Here is a 16,649-nt window from a genome sequence, read left to right on the forward strand (position 1 = left end):
CCTCTCCTCTCTCTCGCGCGCTCAGCTGATCACTCTTCCGCCCGCCGGCGCGTGCGACGCGCTGAGCTCTGATTGGCTCGGCGCTCGGATTCCCGGTGCGCCATTGGTGAGAGCGGAAGAAAGGAAAGGAGCGGTGATTGGCGGGGCGGCAGCCAATGGGAGAGGATGGAGGGAAAAGTGGCTCCTGGGCCCCCGGGGCGGAGGGGGCAGGGAGGCTGGGGCCTGATAGTAGGTTGGGTGGGGTGGGGCGGGGCGGGGCGGGGCCGGATAGTGGGCGGGACGGGGCCGGATAATGGGCGGGGCCGGCCCGGATAGTGGGCGGGGCCGGCCCGGATAGTGGGCTGGGCTGGGCGGGGCGGGGGAAGGGTAGACCGCACGGTCTCCGCTGCCCTTCCCCCTGTCTGTCAGTCACTCGGTCTGTCCTCTCAGCGTCGGGGACGCTGCGGCGCTGCTTCTCCCTCAGCTCTAGCGGCGGTCGCTTCAGCTCAGCTCGGAGTGTCTCTCTCTTTCTAAGTGACAGCCACCATGATTCCCGACAAAACACTTGTTGAAAAAGATGTCTACCACGCCGCTCCTGAAGTTGTCCAGGGAGCTCATGTCCCCAATTTCCAGAAGTACAAGGAGCTTTACTCACAGTCCATAGAGAAACCAGAAGGTAAGCGGCTGCTGCGCCTCATTGATCCTCCTGTGCAACCTGTAACCTTGTCTTGTGTTTGAAGACTGTTGAATGTCTCATCTCCAGGAGGCCTCTTTGAAGTAAACAAGGCCTTCGAGCACTTTCTTCCCCCTTCTCCTCACACACACTCTGAGGGCCCAGCCTGAATTACTTGACTACAAATTTATTATTTATTTAATTTCCGTGTGTGAATCAATGGTACCAGTTGCTTGCGGACCTTCCAGTCGATAACGTGGAGTCAGGCTGCAAAGAAAGCATATCTGGAAAGAATAAATATTTACACATTGCACCAGAAATGGAACTTTTTAAAATCTTCGATAAGAAGTTAATTACAGTGTTATAAAACAGGCATCTGTTCCAAGTAAAGTTTATTTACTCGTCACAAGGCTTACATTAACACTGCAATGAAGTTTCTGTGAAAATCCCCTAGTCGCCACAGTCGGTGCCTGTTTGGGTCAATGCACCTAACCCGCACATCTTTCAGACTGTTGGAGGAAACCGGAGGAAACCCACGCAGACACGGGGAGAACATGCAGACCCCGCACAGACAGTGACCCAAGCCGGGAATTGAACCCGGCCGGGTCCCTGGCGCTGTGAGGCAGCAATGCTAACCACTGTGCTACCCTATGTTTTTTTCTCTTTTTGCAAACACTTGTCAAAATACCTTGTGCTGTATATACATTTTTAAGAGATCTTGGTTTAATTCTTTTTGTCTGTGCAGAGTTCTGGGGGAAACTTGCAAAAGAATTCTACTGGAAGACCCCCAAGACGGACAAATTCTTGGATTATAACTTTGATCACACAAAGGGAAAAATTTTCATCAGATGGATGGAAGGTGCCACCACCAACATATGCTACAATCTCTTGGACAGAAATGTTCATGAGAAAAAACTGGGGGATAAAGTTGCATATTACTGGTAAGTGGTAAGTTTGCACCAAATGGAGAAATCAGAATTGTGAAATCAACACGTTTTGTGATCTTGATGTTAGAATTCTGTTGAGTTTACATACTTAACATTAACTCTTTGCATTGGATGGTGATCTTAATATTGCTCTATAGTCATAGAAGCTTACGGTGCAGAAGGAGACAATTTGGTTCATTTTGTTTTGCGGTGGCTCTGAGCAACAATTGTCCTGCTCCATCCTTATAACCTATATTTTCCCCTCCACTAAATATTAGTTCCTTAAGATGCAATGGTGTCAGCATCACCCTCTGGCAAATTGTTCCATATTCCATCAACTGTGTACAAACATTTCTCAAGCTCCTCTTCACTCTTGGCGACAATTTTAAATTGATCCTTTGTCACTATTATACTAAAGGTAATAGTTTTATTTAATTTGCCTTATAAATTCAAAACACTGCTTTGACCCATTACTTATTAATTTCCTTATTAATGTAGCTTCTTGTAGCTGGTATATTTTAACTACAAATTACTGAACGATATCACCATTTTTAATTTCACCATTATTCACAAACACCAAAGATGTTCAAGTGAATGAAGAAGCAGTAAAACCAATGTATAAAAGGTGATTCCATTTTTATAATGTCGGTGCTGTTGTGCTGTTATTTGGCTTTTTACTCTGGCTGGCAAGATGAATTGGATACAGGATTATTATTGAGATTTTTGGTTGATGCCACAATCTGCGTAGTTGTAATCTGAATTAGCCCTTGTTCAATCTCTATTGACTTTTTTTATGGGAAAAGTTTATGCTGTTTAAAGGTAGTTAGTGTTGGTCAGGTGTTATTAGAATTGTGTGTGTGTGTGTGTGTGCGCGAATGTTAACAGGGTAGCAACACTCATTTTTCACTAGTGCATTTATATACTGAATACCAATTGTAGGATGTAACTGGAGTATTAGTGAGCATTTGATAACTCAATCCTGGGATTCTAAAAAAGAAAACCAATGTAGCGGGATCTTTCTCTTTACTCCACTTACAGGCCGGTATTTGGGGGTCTGCCGATAGCTGCGAGTGTCTCTCTCTTACAGGCCTTGAAATTTCAACGGCCGGGGAATGCTGCACTGGGGCAACTCTGCAGGAGAGAGCGCTGAACCAGGCTCACCGTTTATACCTGACCGGTAACCTGATACTTATATCACGCAGCCATCCCAAAACCGCCACCAAGGCCTGAGTGATTCTTTCCCTTGTCGGTGGGACGACGGCCACCCTGCACCCACTCCACTCGAGTAGGTCTCCAAGAGAGAGAACAGAGAGACTCTGTCCTTTTTATCGTGTGTTAGCTTTTATTAACAGGGGGTTGGAGTTTAAGAGCCGTGGGGTTATGCTGCAACTGTACAGGACCTTGGTGAGACCGCATTTGGAATATTGCGTGCAGTTCTGGTCACCTCACTATAAGAAGGATGTGGAAGCGCTGGAAAGAGTGCAGAGGAGATTTACCAGGATGCTGCCTGGTTTGGAGTGTCGGTCTTATGAGGAAAGGTTGAGGGAGCTGGGGCTGTTCTCTCTGGAGCGGAGGAGATTGAGGGGAGACTTAATAGAGGTTTATAAAATGATGAAGGGGATAGATCGAGTGAACGTTCAAAGACTATTTCCTCGGGTGGATGGAGCTATTACAAGGGGGCATAACTATAGGGTTCATGGTGGGAGATATAGGAAGGATATCAGAGGTAGGTTCTTCACGCAGAGAGTGGTTGGGGTGTGGAATGGACTGCCTGCAGTGATAGTGGAGTCAGACACTTTAGGAACATTTAAGCGGTTATTGGATAGGCACATGGAGCACACCAGGATGGTAGGGAGTGGGATAGCTTGATCTTGGTTTCAGATGAAGGTCGGCACAACATCGTGGGCCGAAGGGCCTGTTCTGTGCTGTAATGTTCTATGTTCTATCTCCTGACCAGCAGTCTCCCTTGAGTGAGCGGGTTCGAATCGCTCAGATCACCCTCGGTTCTAGACTCCGGATTTATGGTAAGGGATATCGAAACTGTGACCTCGTTAGAGTGCGCTGATGAGAGAACGAGAGGCAAGACGGACTCCAAACGAGTTTCAAAACTTAGTGATTTATTTAACAATAGAATCAACCTTTCCAATACCCCACCACACATGAATAAAACTTATACTTTATACTATCACTGGGAGAAATGCTAACGGGTACAACGTAAAATCTTACTTTACACAGTTCAAAACAAGATTACTGAACTTTAAAACTACAATACATCACCCCTCCCCTTGCCTCAACCTCTATCCTATCCTCGGGAGCTTCACAAGGTTGGCTGGGATACTCACAATTCTAAAAAGGGTTCCTTTGTGGTGGGCTCGAATGTCTTAGTGCAGGGTCGAAACTGGGCTGCTGTTGGTCTTCACCTCTGCACATCAGCTTGCGATTCTGGAAGAGAGCTTGGTCCTGCTTGTCTGACTCCCTTGCTTGTCTGCCTCTCAGCTTGCGATTCTGGAAGAGAGCTTGGTCTTGCTTGTCTGCCCAATTTAACAACCAACTTCCCTGCCCCCGTAGGTGATTTTCAAGGACAGTGGGCTTCTGATCACTGGCAGTCTCTGTTTCAATTGAGTCAAGCCCAAACACAAAAGGCTGGAACTGCCTTGACCCCCATGGGTCGTTATCTTAATGTCTTCTTAATGCTCCTCCGGAGCTTCCTGAACGGTATCCCATTAATGGGATGGGTCTTCTTGTCTTCTGTGGATGGGCCGATTTCCGTGGCCATTGTCTCCCTGTTGGTCTGTTTACTGTTTGTCTGCTGGCCTCCATCTCCCTTTGTCCTTCTGATGATTAGATCACTGGTGTGTCTGCCTTTCTGGCCACTTGCATATTCAGGGGGCTCACACCTTTTCCTTAGCACAGTCCACAGGCAGGTTATGTTTGTCCTGCCGAGCCTTCTGGGAGGTTTTTATCAGCCAGCAGCCAGAGGTGGCCACTTTTAAACTGTCAGGTTTCCCCTGAGTCCTTTTAAAATATGGAGGATTGCCCTGAAACTTACACCAACCAATGAACTATTTTGAAATGGGGGAGAGGAAGGAATTAATAGCACTTGCCTTTGGGGGGAGAAGTGGAAAGGAGCGGGAGAAATACTGACTGGGGAGTGGATACATAAAGCCAAAGGAAGGAGGCCTACACTACTTTCCTTCAGGAGAGAAGTGGCATGGAGTGGATTTGTGGGAGAAACACATTTATTAGTGTCACGAGTAGGCTTACATTAATAGTGCAATGAAGTTACTGTGAAAATCCCCTAGTTGCAACACTCCAGCGCCTGTTTGGGTACACTGGGGGAGAATTTAGCATGGCCACTGCACTTAGCCAGCATGTCTTTCGGACTGTGTGAGGAAACCAGAGCACTTGGAGGAAACCCATGCTGACACGGGGAGAATGTGCAAACTGCACACAAACAGGGATCCAAGCCGAGAAGCGAACCCGGGTCCCTGGCACTGTGAGGCAGCGATGCTAACCGCTATGCCATGGCGGCATATCATGAAGCGAATAAATTAAACCTGAAAAATGAGGCATACAGCATTTATCTTTTGGGAGAGAGGCCCAGGAGGGTCCTGAATTTCATCACATGAAAGTTGTAACTTGATTTGATGATTTCTGCTGCTTAGGGTCTGAATTTAAACAGCCAGAAGTTTAACAAACATTAACAATATTAATTAATAACCAGTAACAAGTGGGTCGCTGGTGAGTGTTAGTTTTTATCTTTAAGTAAGGTCTATTACCATTAGTAATCTGTATTAAGTATCAGTATGGCTTATCAGTATCAGTAAGATTTATTAGTTTTGTAAAGGTTTGTTAGAATTAGTAAGGTTTATTGCCAGTAGTAAGGCTAATTGGCAGTAACAAAGTTATTAATTAATAAATAGAGATATGGCAGGGCTGCTCCAATCTTGAGTGCACACCCTGTGTTATGTGGGAACTCCAGGATGCTTCCCATGTCCTGGAGAACCATTTGAGCAGGAAGTGTTGTCAGTTGCAGCTGCTTGAGCTTCAGGTTTCGGAACTTGAGCCGCAGCTGGCACCATTGCAGTGCATCCGTGAAGTTGAGGGCATAGCAGATGTCAGGTAGAAAATACAATTGAGAACAAGACTGAATATGGAAGGTTCAGAAGAGAGGTGAACAAGAAAATAAAAGAATCAAAAAGGGAGTCTGAAAAGAAAGTGGCAGCTAACATAAAAGGGAATCACAAGTTCTTATATAGGCATATAAATAGTAAATGGTGGTGAAAAGAGGAATAGGGCTGATTCAGAGATCAAAAAAAGAACTTGCACATGGAGGAAGGGGCATAATTGAGATATTAAATTAACACTTTACGTCTGTCTTTAGCAAGGAAGAAGATGCTAACCAGGCCATGGTGAAAGTGGAGGTAATTTGGACACTAGAGTGATTTAAAATTGATAAAGAAGAGTTATTGGATAAGTTGTCTGTATTCAAAAGCTGATGAGGCATCAGGATGGAATGTGATGTGTCCAAGGATACTGAGGGGAGTAAGAGTGGAAATTGCAAGCTCTGGCCAAAGTTTTTCAATATTCCTTGGACAACAATATTCAATTTCAATATTCCAAGGGCCTGTTTGTGCTGTATTTTTTCTATGTTCTAACAGGTAGTGTCAAAGGTCTTCATGTCCTTGTTGAAAAAAGGATATAAAGATGAGCCCAGCAACTATAGGCTAGTCAGTTTAACTTTGGTGGTAGTGAAACTTCTAGAGGCAGTAAGTTGGGACAAAATCAGTCATCACATGGACAATGCCGGTTAATTAAGGAAAGCCAGTGTGGATTTCTTAAGGGAAAAATCATGTTTCATTAACTAACTTGCTGTAGGGGGTTGATGAGGGCAATGCTGTTGATACGTGGTCTTCCAAAAGGCGTTTGATGCTGTGCCACATGAGATGTGTGAGCAAAGTTATAGCCCATGAAATAAAAGGGATAGCAGCAACATGGATAAGAATTTGATTGACTGACATGAAACAGAGTGGTGGTTAATGGATGTTTTTCACACTGAAGCAAGTTTTTTAGGGGAGTTCCCCAGGAGTCAATGTTGGGACCTTTGCTCTTCCTGGTGTGCGTTAATGATCTAGACCTTGGTGTACAGAGCACAATTTCCAAATTTGCAGATGATATGAAGCTTGAAAGCATGGTGAACTGTGAGGAGGATAGTGTAGAACTTCAAAATGACATGGACAAGTTGGTGGAATAGGCTGGCAAGTGACAGTACAGAGAAATCTGAAGTGATTAATTTTGTAGGAAGGACATGGAGTGGTAATATGAAGGGCACAGCTCTAAAGGAGGTGCAGGAGCAGAGGGACCTGGGTGTCAATGTGCACAAGTCATTTTAAATGTTAGGACAGGTTTCCAGAATGGTTAGTAAAGCATACAGTATCCTGGGCTTTAGTAATGGGGCAAGGAGGTTATGTTGAACCTGTAGTCCACCATTCTATCTGGCCGCCATATTGAAAAGGCGCCCCAACGTCACTGATCCACTAATGCAGAAAGAAGATGGATCTCCTGAAAATTAAGATAAATCTCTGGGCGCATTCTTGAGGCCAGAAGATGGCCCTCATGAGAAGGAAGATGGATCTGCAGGAATGTTCTGAGGCTGGAAGATGGACTTTCTCCAAGACACCAAATCTGAGATGTTTCCCACACCCACTGCTGTGGTGTTTCGGGATCCAGGGTTGCTGGTGACCTCCCATCCTGAAATCTGAAGGCAGCCCCAGATATTGTTTGGTTGAGTCCTGATATCTGCACGCTACATTTTTCATTCATCTTTCGCACCGCCTTGTTTTCTCTCTGGCGCGGTAGAGAATTGGGCATGGGTGGGCCTTCATCTGCATCCCATTAGCGGGGTGGCAAATGAGTTTCACGCTGGCCTCCAGCAGGTTTCCTGATCTGCTATGGCAAGCACCAGCAGAAGATCCCACCAGAAAGTCATGTCGACATAAAATTGACTTTTGGCCTTCCCATAAAGTTCCTGGCCTGCCATTGAACCCAGTGGTGAGGGCATTCGCCAACTGTGTGTGTACTTTTGAAGGGAACAGTTTGCTTTGTTTCAACTCATTCTTCACGTAGGAATGAAATGAACCAAACGAGGGATAATTGTACAACAAGATGTCAAGACACTCAAGTCTGGGATTTTCCAGCCCCGCCCACCACCAGGATCTCTCAGTCCGAAAGTGATTGTGTGGCCGGTCCCACCACAGCTGTACCAGAAAATCCTGACCCAAGTCTGTGCATGCATGTGTTGTTCTTTACACCCATCCACTTTGAGGCATCTGTTTTCATTTCAAATCTTCATAATTTGATTTGAGTGATTCCAGTTCACCCCGGGCTTTAATTCTGATTGGGAGATGATTGATTTTATATAGTTCAGGAATATTGATTGCAGGTACAGTGGCTGGGATTCTGTGGGCTCCACTGTGGCAGGTTCCCCCTGCGGTGGATGCGATGAGCTATTCAAATCTCTGTTAACTTTGGGAGATCCTGCTGGTGAAAGGGGCTGAAAAATCCTGCCCAGTGCCACAAAAGCAGCAACCTCAGGACCGAGTCCATGCGGGATTTTGGATCTTGCCTGTTTTTAGGTCAGGTGGTGTGGTTTGGGAGGCGAATCAAAACAACATTATTATTTTCTTAGCATTGACATGTACCCTGTTTTTGGAAGCCAGCTGACAATGGAATGGCTGCAATAGCTTGTGTAGATGAAAAGCCCTCGAGCTGAAATCTCTGATTGCTATAGCAGTGTTCTGTCAGCAGACTAAGTTAAGGTTATTCTTTTGGGGGGGAAAAGCAGTTCAAGATGTACTTAAAAAAAAATAAAACGTCTGGTTTTTTGCTGTTGCTAGTTTTTGGACAGTTGGATTTGCCTGTACCTGTATAAAGGAGGCCTTATCAAGTATGCAGCTCGTGTTGTAACCATCCTAAAAATGAGTCCAGGTGAGTCCTGACAAAAGAGCAGCACTCCGAAAGCTCGTGTTACCAAATAAACCTGTTGGACTTTAACCTGCGGTTGTGAGACTTCTTACTGGAAAAAATGAGTGCAGTGGTTATAATCTGAAATTGCTGAACTGCATGTTGTGTCTAAAAGGCTGTAATTGGCCTAATTGGAAGATGAAATGCTGTTCCTTGAGCTGCATTGGGACAGTATAGAAGGTTGAGGTCAGATTAGGAGAGAATTAAAATGACAAGCAGCAGGAAGGTCGTGGTCACATTTGCAGAATAGAGGTGCTCAACAAAGAGGTAACTTGAACCTGCGTTTGGTCTCCCAGATGTAGAGGCAACTGCGCAGGCAACAGCAACTACATTCCAGGGTCTTCAATTCCGTAGGCATCTCTACTGGGTTTGATCGTTCATCCAGATTTCTCCGGTTCAATAAAAACCCTGCTTATTTCTGATTGTTTAATGCATTATCTTATTGGAACACGAAACTGAGCTGTGTATTCAAATGCTCCACTTACGATGCAAGTATGAAAGCAGACATTTATTTTGCTTGTATAGGACCTGGATTGCTGAAGGCAGGGATGCTAATGATGGAGCAAAGCCAGGGTGGGGAGGGTAGTGCACAAGTGCTGCAATGGGTAAGGAGTTGCAGTTGCGGGATTGAGAAAGGGTTTCCTGTGTCTGCAGAAAATTCATGTTAATGCTTCTAATTTCTATTTGAGATTTCATGGATAATCACACTGACACAAAATTAGCAAGAATAATAAAACAAAGAGCAGTATTAATATAGTGTTTCTTGTCTGCTTACTGTTGTAAATGATAAACAGTCCACTTTTAAAAGAATCAGTGTACACATTTCATCCAACTTCATTTAGCACTTTAATAAACAGGTATTGTGTATTTACCAGAGATTTAAATAAATGGTGAGGTCTAGCTTTTTTTTGAATGGCTGGTTGTCTGGTGCATCTTTGCATAATATCAAGTCATCTGCAATTTGGTAATACTGATATTTGTAGACAGTGAAAGATCTATGAGCAAAAGCAATTAAGCTGATGTTGGGCAGAGTACTCCAATTCTTTTCCAGTAAGTTCAATGGGTGGAAGGAAAAGCGGCCTGATTAATGACTGGTCATTGTGAAGGGTACTTAGAGAGATTAAGTTTAACGCGTGATTGTGACCTGTCCATCATATTTCATACCCTTTCTTTACAGATTGGGTCAAATGACATGTTTGAAAAATATATGGATTTGTTTGTGGGATGTGGACGTCATCAGCAAGGTCAGCATTTAATGCCAATCCCTTACTGCCCCAGAGAAGGTGATGGTGAGCCGCCGCCTTGAAATGCTGGAGTCCATGGGATGTAGGTACACCCATAGTGCTGTTAGGGAGGGAGTTCCAGGATTTTGACCCAGCGGCAGTGAAGGAGTGGTAATATAGCTCCAAGTCAGATGGTATGTAACTTGAAGATGATGTTGTTTCCATACATCTGCTGACCTTGTCCTTCTAGACAGAGAGATTTAGAAGGTGCTGACAATGAAATCTTGGTAAATTGATGCTGTGCAGATGATGCACACTGCAGCCATAGTTCGCTGATGGTGGAGGTTGCCCAGTCAAGTAGGCTGCTTTGTCTGAGATCTCAGTCAAGCTTGTTAAGTGTCATTGCAGCCCTGATGCAGGCACATGTAGAATGCTTTATCACATTGTTGATTTGTGCCTTGTAAAAGGTGAAGAATCAGGAGACAGTTAGTTGCTGCACATACTTGTGGCCATATCTTCATGTGGCTGGCCCAGTTAACCTGTGGTCAATGGTGACTCCTCTGGATCTTGATGGTGAAGGATTCAGAGATGATATGTCAAGGGGAAGTGGTTAAATTCTCTCTTGTTGGAGGTGGTCATTGTCTGCAACTTGTGTTGTGTGAATGCTACTTGCCACTAATCAGCTCATGCCTGAATGTTGTCCAAGTCTCGGCTGGATGGGGGCGCAGACTGCTTCATTATCTGAGGAACTGCAAATGGAACTGAGCATAGTGCAATCATCAGTTAACTTCCCTACTTCTGATTTTATAATGGAGGGAAATCCATTGATGAAGCAGCTGAAGATGTTTGGACTGAGGACACTGCCCTATGAACAGCGACAGTGATGTCCTGGAACTGAGATTATTGCGCTCCCACACAACCATCTTTTTTTGCGCTAGGCATGACTCCAGCCAGTGAGGGGTTTTCCTTATGGTTCCCATTGACTTCAGTTTTACTAGGGCTCCTTGATACCACTTGGTAATGTGCATAGTGCCTGGAGAGCGTAACACATGGTTGCCAATTGTGAAGCAGTTGTAGTGCAAGATATCAGAATTGGATGATTGCAGAGTTCTCAGACGTTTGTGGGACTGGAGGAGATTGTCGAGATATTGGGTGGAATTTTCCAGGCCCAATCACAGTGGGTGGGAGAGGGTACAATGCAGCGGAAGTTTAAAAAGTCAGTTTCCCATCAGCGTAAAATGACAGCAGTGTCTTCCGCGCCTAACCCACCACAGTGGGTTGCAATTCTTGCCAGAGGCTGGCAGAAAATGCATTTGCATCCTGTTAATAGGATGCAGATGAAGGCCTGACTGATTTTGTGCACTCCCCCACCACACCTGATCGTCATCAGCAGGAAATCACTCCAGGCCAGAACATGTATGGACCAACATGGCGTGTACATATCGGGGCTTACATGGTGAAGGCCTGCGCATGCCACCGGAATTCAATGGACCATGGACCCTGGAACATGCAGCAATGTGTAGGGGGAGCATCCATCAGGTGAATCTTCTGGCTTCAGTGCCTTCGAGGTGGTTCATCTTCCAAGCTCAGTGTTCCTGGAGATTCGTCTTCTTTCTTCAGGAGGTCCATCGTCTTCCTTCAATGGTGGGTTGGTGATGTCCGGATGCCTTTTAAAAATGGTGCCCAGATATGGCGGGGTGTGAGCCATCCAGCCTACTCCACAATAGAAAATATCGCTACCCTGCCCCCCCCACTCCCCCCCACCCCCGTGCATATTTAATTAAGCTTGGGCCATGTGATATTTTGTTTGCTGTGGGAAGAGCTCCCTGTTCCTCCCCGTGTCACGGGACTTGGCCCTGACTGGAAAATTCCACCGACTGAAACAATTGGAATTGACACCTCAGCCTCTTCGTTTTTTCAGGCACCGTGATCACGAATTACTTAAATTCTGCTGGTGACGAGTTATCGACATTTGCAAAACGAACCATCATCCCGACTAGATTAGATTTTGATTCTGACATCTTATTTGATGTTCCGTATGTTACCGAATACTCGCTCTCCATTTTTCGGAAGCACCTAATATTGTAGAAAGACCATGCTGATGAAGTTGGTTCCTGATGCTTGGATCTCTCTCACTTGAAACCTTCCCTCGATACTCCATACTGAATGAATACTGGTGATACTCCGTTACTGGCATCTAATTTTGGCACACATAACTTGGCATATGACTACAAGGTCAATTTGCACACATTTGTTCATATTGCACCAATAGTGTGGCAGGGGTTATCACCGATTATGGATTTGTTACAGGACTTGCTGACTCAACAAATAGTTTAAAAGTTGGCTTTCGGCTATTACTAACTGAAATAATGAGTTGGTTTTAAATTTGACAACGCAATCAATTATCAAAGGTCACAACAGTAAGCTTGAATAAATTCCTTATCTCTCAAACACAGGGTGCAGAATGGTCATGCTGCCTGGATTAATGATAGCCGGGTTACCATCACTCGCAATCCATTGCCAATTGGTTTACCTCGTGCTATCGTAGATCATCTCATGCCTTCCCACTAAATTGCTGCAATTTTATATCAGAGTTCACCAATTCCAATCTTTCTTTACTCAGAAATGACCAATAATGAGCTGGATTAATGCTAACTGTGGCTCAGTCCAAGGAATGCCCCAGATCTTTAATGACAATGGGAGGAATTTTACCCCGGTGGGATTTTCCAGCCCTGTCAAAGCTAATAGACTTTTGAATAACCTGCTGCGTTTTATAGCCACGCCAGGGCCACAAAATTCGCCCCAATATTAAAGCTAAACTGAGCAGACATCGTATGAACTGACAGTTCTATTCTTGGCCTTGTGGTTTGTTGAAGTATATTGAACCTACTCCCAATTGGAAGTCTTTGAACTTCTCATTTTCACATTCTTCATGATATATAAATCTCCCCTTGCTGCCATCCTTGTGCTGTGCTCTCTTTTTTTGCTACTCCTTTACGTTACTCCTGTCCACTTCCATTTTCATTTTATCTTCCTGTTATGTCCTCATGCAAGGTTATGAGCTGTGTGTGCTGAGTGAATATTTGTTTATTTTTCCCCTCTTCCTGTGCAGTTCTTTTCTCTCTCTCCCTCTTTTAACCACTTAGATTAGCAATAAGCAGTAATTCACAAAATCTCAAAGGTAGCAGGCTCTTGTCCTGACTAAATTAATCTGCAGATTTAATCAAATGGCAATGTTTGCTTAGGGAGGAATTAATTTGAATCCATGAATTTTCTTAGTGAGGATTTAACATTAATCCTCTGCTTTCATTTAGCATGAACAGTTTGGCAAAGAAACAAAAGTCTACAGTTTTTCACATTGTTGGTTAAATTGAATGATAATGGGGCAGCCTGATGCCTATGAATTTGTGTGTGTCACTCAAAAGGGGGAAGACCACTAAATTTGGAGAAATAGCAATTGTATTTCAATCTCAGCCTAACGTTTTGCCTGTTGTGCCTGTTTTTTGCTCTGAGTGGTGGACAAAAAAGATGACTTGCACTTTTTAAAAAACTTTCTTTGGACCTTTTACACCGGAAGTTCCTGTTAGTCAACCCTAACACGAACACAGAAGGTTAAGTCCTGTAATTAACAGGCTAATATAAAGTGTATTGTAACACTTTTACCTGCCATTTCTTTTAAGAAGATGCCACAATGTGCTGCTGCTCCACGGGCCAGACTCGTTTAATCTATTCGTACAAGTAGAACCGTAGGGACTGAATTAAATTGGTGTAAGTGCATAGAACAGTTTCATTTGGTATTATTTAATAGCATCCGTTGGTTTTAATATGCATTGAGTTATCTTCAACTGTTGTACTGGAGCTGGCATCAAATTGTGTTTAGATGTGCTTGGACACAGGATTTCAGATTGGGTGGTGTTAATTTTATAAACTTGGTACCACTGTTGGTTTACCTTTGGCACCAAATTTATAATGCACCAGTCGAGAAATACTTGCACTGAATCCACATTGTAGAATGTGGTATCTTAACAGAAAATTGAGCACGTCACGTAGTGACATTTCTGTTTTACTTTCTTCAAGATCATGTCACCTGCTGGTCACAAAAATATCTTAAACTTTAATATAGCCTTTCATGTATTCAGGACTGCCTTGAAGCACTTTACAGCTATTGAAGTGTGAAGTTATATTCATAAGCAACTTGATGGACTCCCACTTTTATTTTCTCTATTTAACTTTAATCAGTTAATTTCCTAAAATTAGTGACTTCAACCCCCTGTGAAGATTACAAATAAAGAATGGTGAATAGCACGGTTTTTGAAGTCACATATCTGGGTATAGAGTTTCTGAATTCCTACAGAATATATTTGTATTGTTTCTAAGTGATGGAGCTTAGTCGTCATGAGTCATCATGAGAAAGGAGATGAGCAGGAAATAGACCATGAGCCAGGTGTAATTTCCTTGAGATTCACCAAAGATCCTTAGAAAGCACCTTCCAAACCCACGGTCATTCCACCTAGAAGGACAAGGGCAGCAGATACACGGGAACACCATCACCACCTGCAAGTTCTCCTGCAAGCCACTCGCCCTGGAAATATATTGCCGTTCCTTTGCAATTGCTAGATCAAAATCCTGGAATTCCCTCCCTAACGGCATTGTGGGTCAAACCCACAGCATATGGACTGCGGCGATTCAAGAAGGCAGCTCACCATCACCTTCTCGAGACCAACTAGGGATGGGCAATAAATGCCGGCCAGCCAGCGATGCCTGTGTCCCATGAATGAATTAATTGAAAATGTGAAGTTTTCAGATTGTTTCAAAGTTTGTTGAGTGCCTGTAATTAACAGTTGTCATTTGAAATAGTTGACATGTTTTGATCAAAAAGTGACCAACAGAAAACACAATTAGGAGAAAATATTATTGGCCTGTAAAGAAGTGACTAACCCTGTTGGTGATTGACAAGTGGGGTTCAGACAACCTAGAGTGAGCCTAGATCTTGATCATATGTCTCAGGAAATTTATTTTGCACTGAAAACTGAAGGAGAAAGTAATGTCTGAGCTACCTAGTTATCAAAGTTGGTGACAGATTCCCCAGCACAACTGGCAACGTATTCAGAAATTAAATCAGATACAGTAATCATTGCAGGCGTCTGTGTGTATTAGCCTGGAAAAATCTTTGCAGTAATTCGCAATCATTGCCAATGCAGCCATGCACTGCATGGTAGCAAGGTTGTATACGTTTATTTTTAGAAAGGAATTGTTGGTCATGTTTCTCCTAACACTGTTATTTGTTCGCAATATCAGAGCAGTTGCCATGTGCAGACCTACACCTCTTATGATCGAAAACTGATAAATCTTATGCATAAAGTGAATTTCTGTTCTGGAGTTGCATTCGGGAAAGATGTGCAGGGTGCCCACTTCATTCTCCTGATCATCCTAATAAACAGATAGCTGATACCTCTCTGCTTAAAGTGAAATTACTATTTATAAGACAGATTTGTACAGAAATAAAGTAAGCAATATTGATACTTTTGATACTTGAAAATTGTTTTCCAAAAATAATAAGGAGCCTGTGTCTGCCAAAGAAATGTCTGCCTATTTTCTTGTAAAAAAAAAATTAAAGTACAGAAGCTGAGATCTGAAGAGACAATTGTGAGCCATTAATATGGCGAGGGGAAAGAAGAACATAGAACATTACAGCGCAGTACAGGCCCTTCGGCCCTCGATGTTGCGCCGACCAGTGAAACCAATCTAAAGCCCCTCTAATCTACACTATTCCAATATCGTCCATTCAGAGACGCAAGGACTGATTAGGGACAGTCAGCATGGCTGATTGAGTTTTTTGAAGGGGTAACCAAGAAGGTAGATGAGGGCAGTGCAGTTGATATTGTCTATATGGACTTTAGCAAGACCTTTGACAAGGTTCCGCATGGTAGGTTGTTGCATAAGGTTAAATCTCATGGGATCCAGGGTGAGGTAGCTAAATGGATACAAAATTGGCTGGATGATAGGAGCCAGAGGATGGTTGAAGAGGGTTGTTTTTCAAACTGGAGACCTGTGACCAGCGGTGTGCCTCAGGGATCGGTGTTGGGTCCACTGTTATTTGTCATTTATATTAATGATTTGGATGAGAATATAGGAAGCATGGTTAGTAAGTTTGCAGATGACACCAAGATTGGTGGCATAGTGGACAGTGAAAAAGGTTATCTCGGATTGCAACAGTATCTTGATCAATTGGGCCAGTGGGCTGACGAATGGCAGATAGAGTTTAATTTAGATAAACGCGAGGTGATGCATTTTGGTAGATTGAACCCGGGCAGGACTTACTCAGTTAATGGCAGGGCGTTGGGGCGAGTTACAGAGCAAAGAAATCTAGGGGTACAGGCTCATAGCTCCTTGAAAGTGGAGTCACAGGTGGACAGAGTGGTGAAGAAGGCATTCAGCGTATTTCGTTTCATTGGTCAGAACATTGAATTCAGGAGTTGGGACATCTTGTTGAAGTTGTACAAGACATTGGTACGGCCACACTTGGAATACTGTATACAGTTCTGGTCACCCTGTTATAGAAAGGATATTATTAAACTAGAAAGAGTGCAGACAAGATTTTTATTAGGATGCTACCGGGACTTGATGGTTTGAGTTATAAGGAGAGGCTGGATAGACTGGGACTTTTTTCTCTGGAGCGTAGAAGGTGAGGGGTGATCTTATAGAGGTCTATAAAATAATGAGGGGCACAGATCAGCTAGATAGTCAATATCTTTTCCCAAAGTCTAAAACTAGAGGGCATTGGTTTAAGGTGAGAGGGGAGAGATACAAAAGTGTCCAGAAGGG

The 16,649-nt window shown here is 43.7% G+C and overlaps 1 protein-coding gene across 2 annotated transcripts in view; it reads left to right on the forward strand.

Annotated features, from left to right (window-relative positions):
• Positions 1–320: 320 nt before the first annotated feature.
• Positions 321–16,649, forward strand: part of acss2 (acyl-CoA synthetase short chain family member 2) — a 78,310-nt gene continuing 61,981 nt past the window's right edge. The window contains exons 1-2 of one of the 2 annotated variants that reach the window (XM_078236642.1): positions 321–655; positions 1,398–1,593. In XM_078236642.1, the coding sequence (XP_078092768.1) occupies positions 526–655; positions 1,398–1,593 (326 nt within the window). In that variant the 5' untranslated portion in view covers positions 321–525. The remainder of the gene's footprint in view (positions 656–1,397; positions 1,594–16,649) is intronic. The other variant, XM_078236643.1, reaches the window with a different exon arrangement.

The sequence above is a fragment of the Mustelus asterias genome, chromosome 20, assembly GCF_964213995.1.
Source record: "Mustelus asterias chromosome 20, sMusAst1.hap1.1, whole genome shotgun sequence".
NCBI classification, from domain to species: Eukaryota; Metazoa; Chordata; class Chondrichthyes; order Carcharhiniformes; family Triakidae; genus Mustelus; species Mustelus asterias.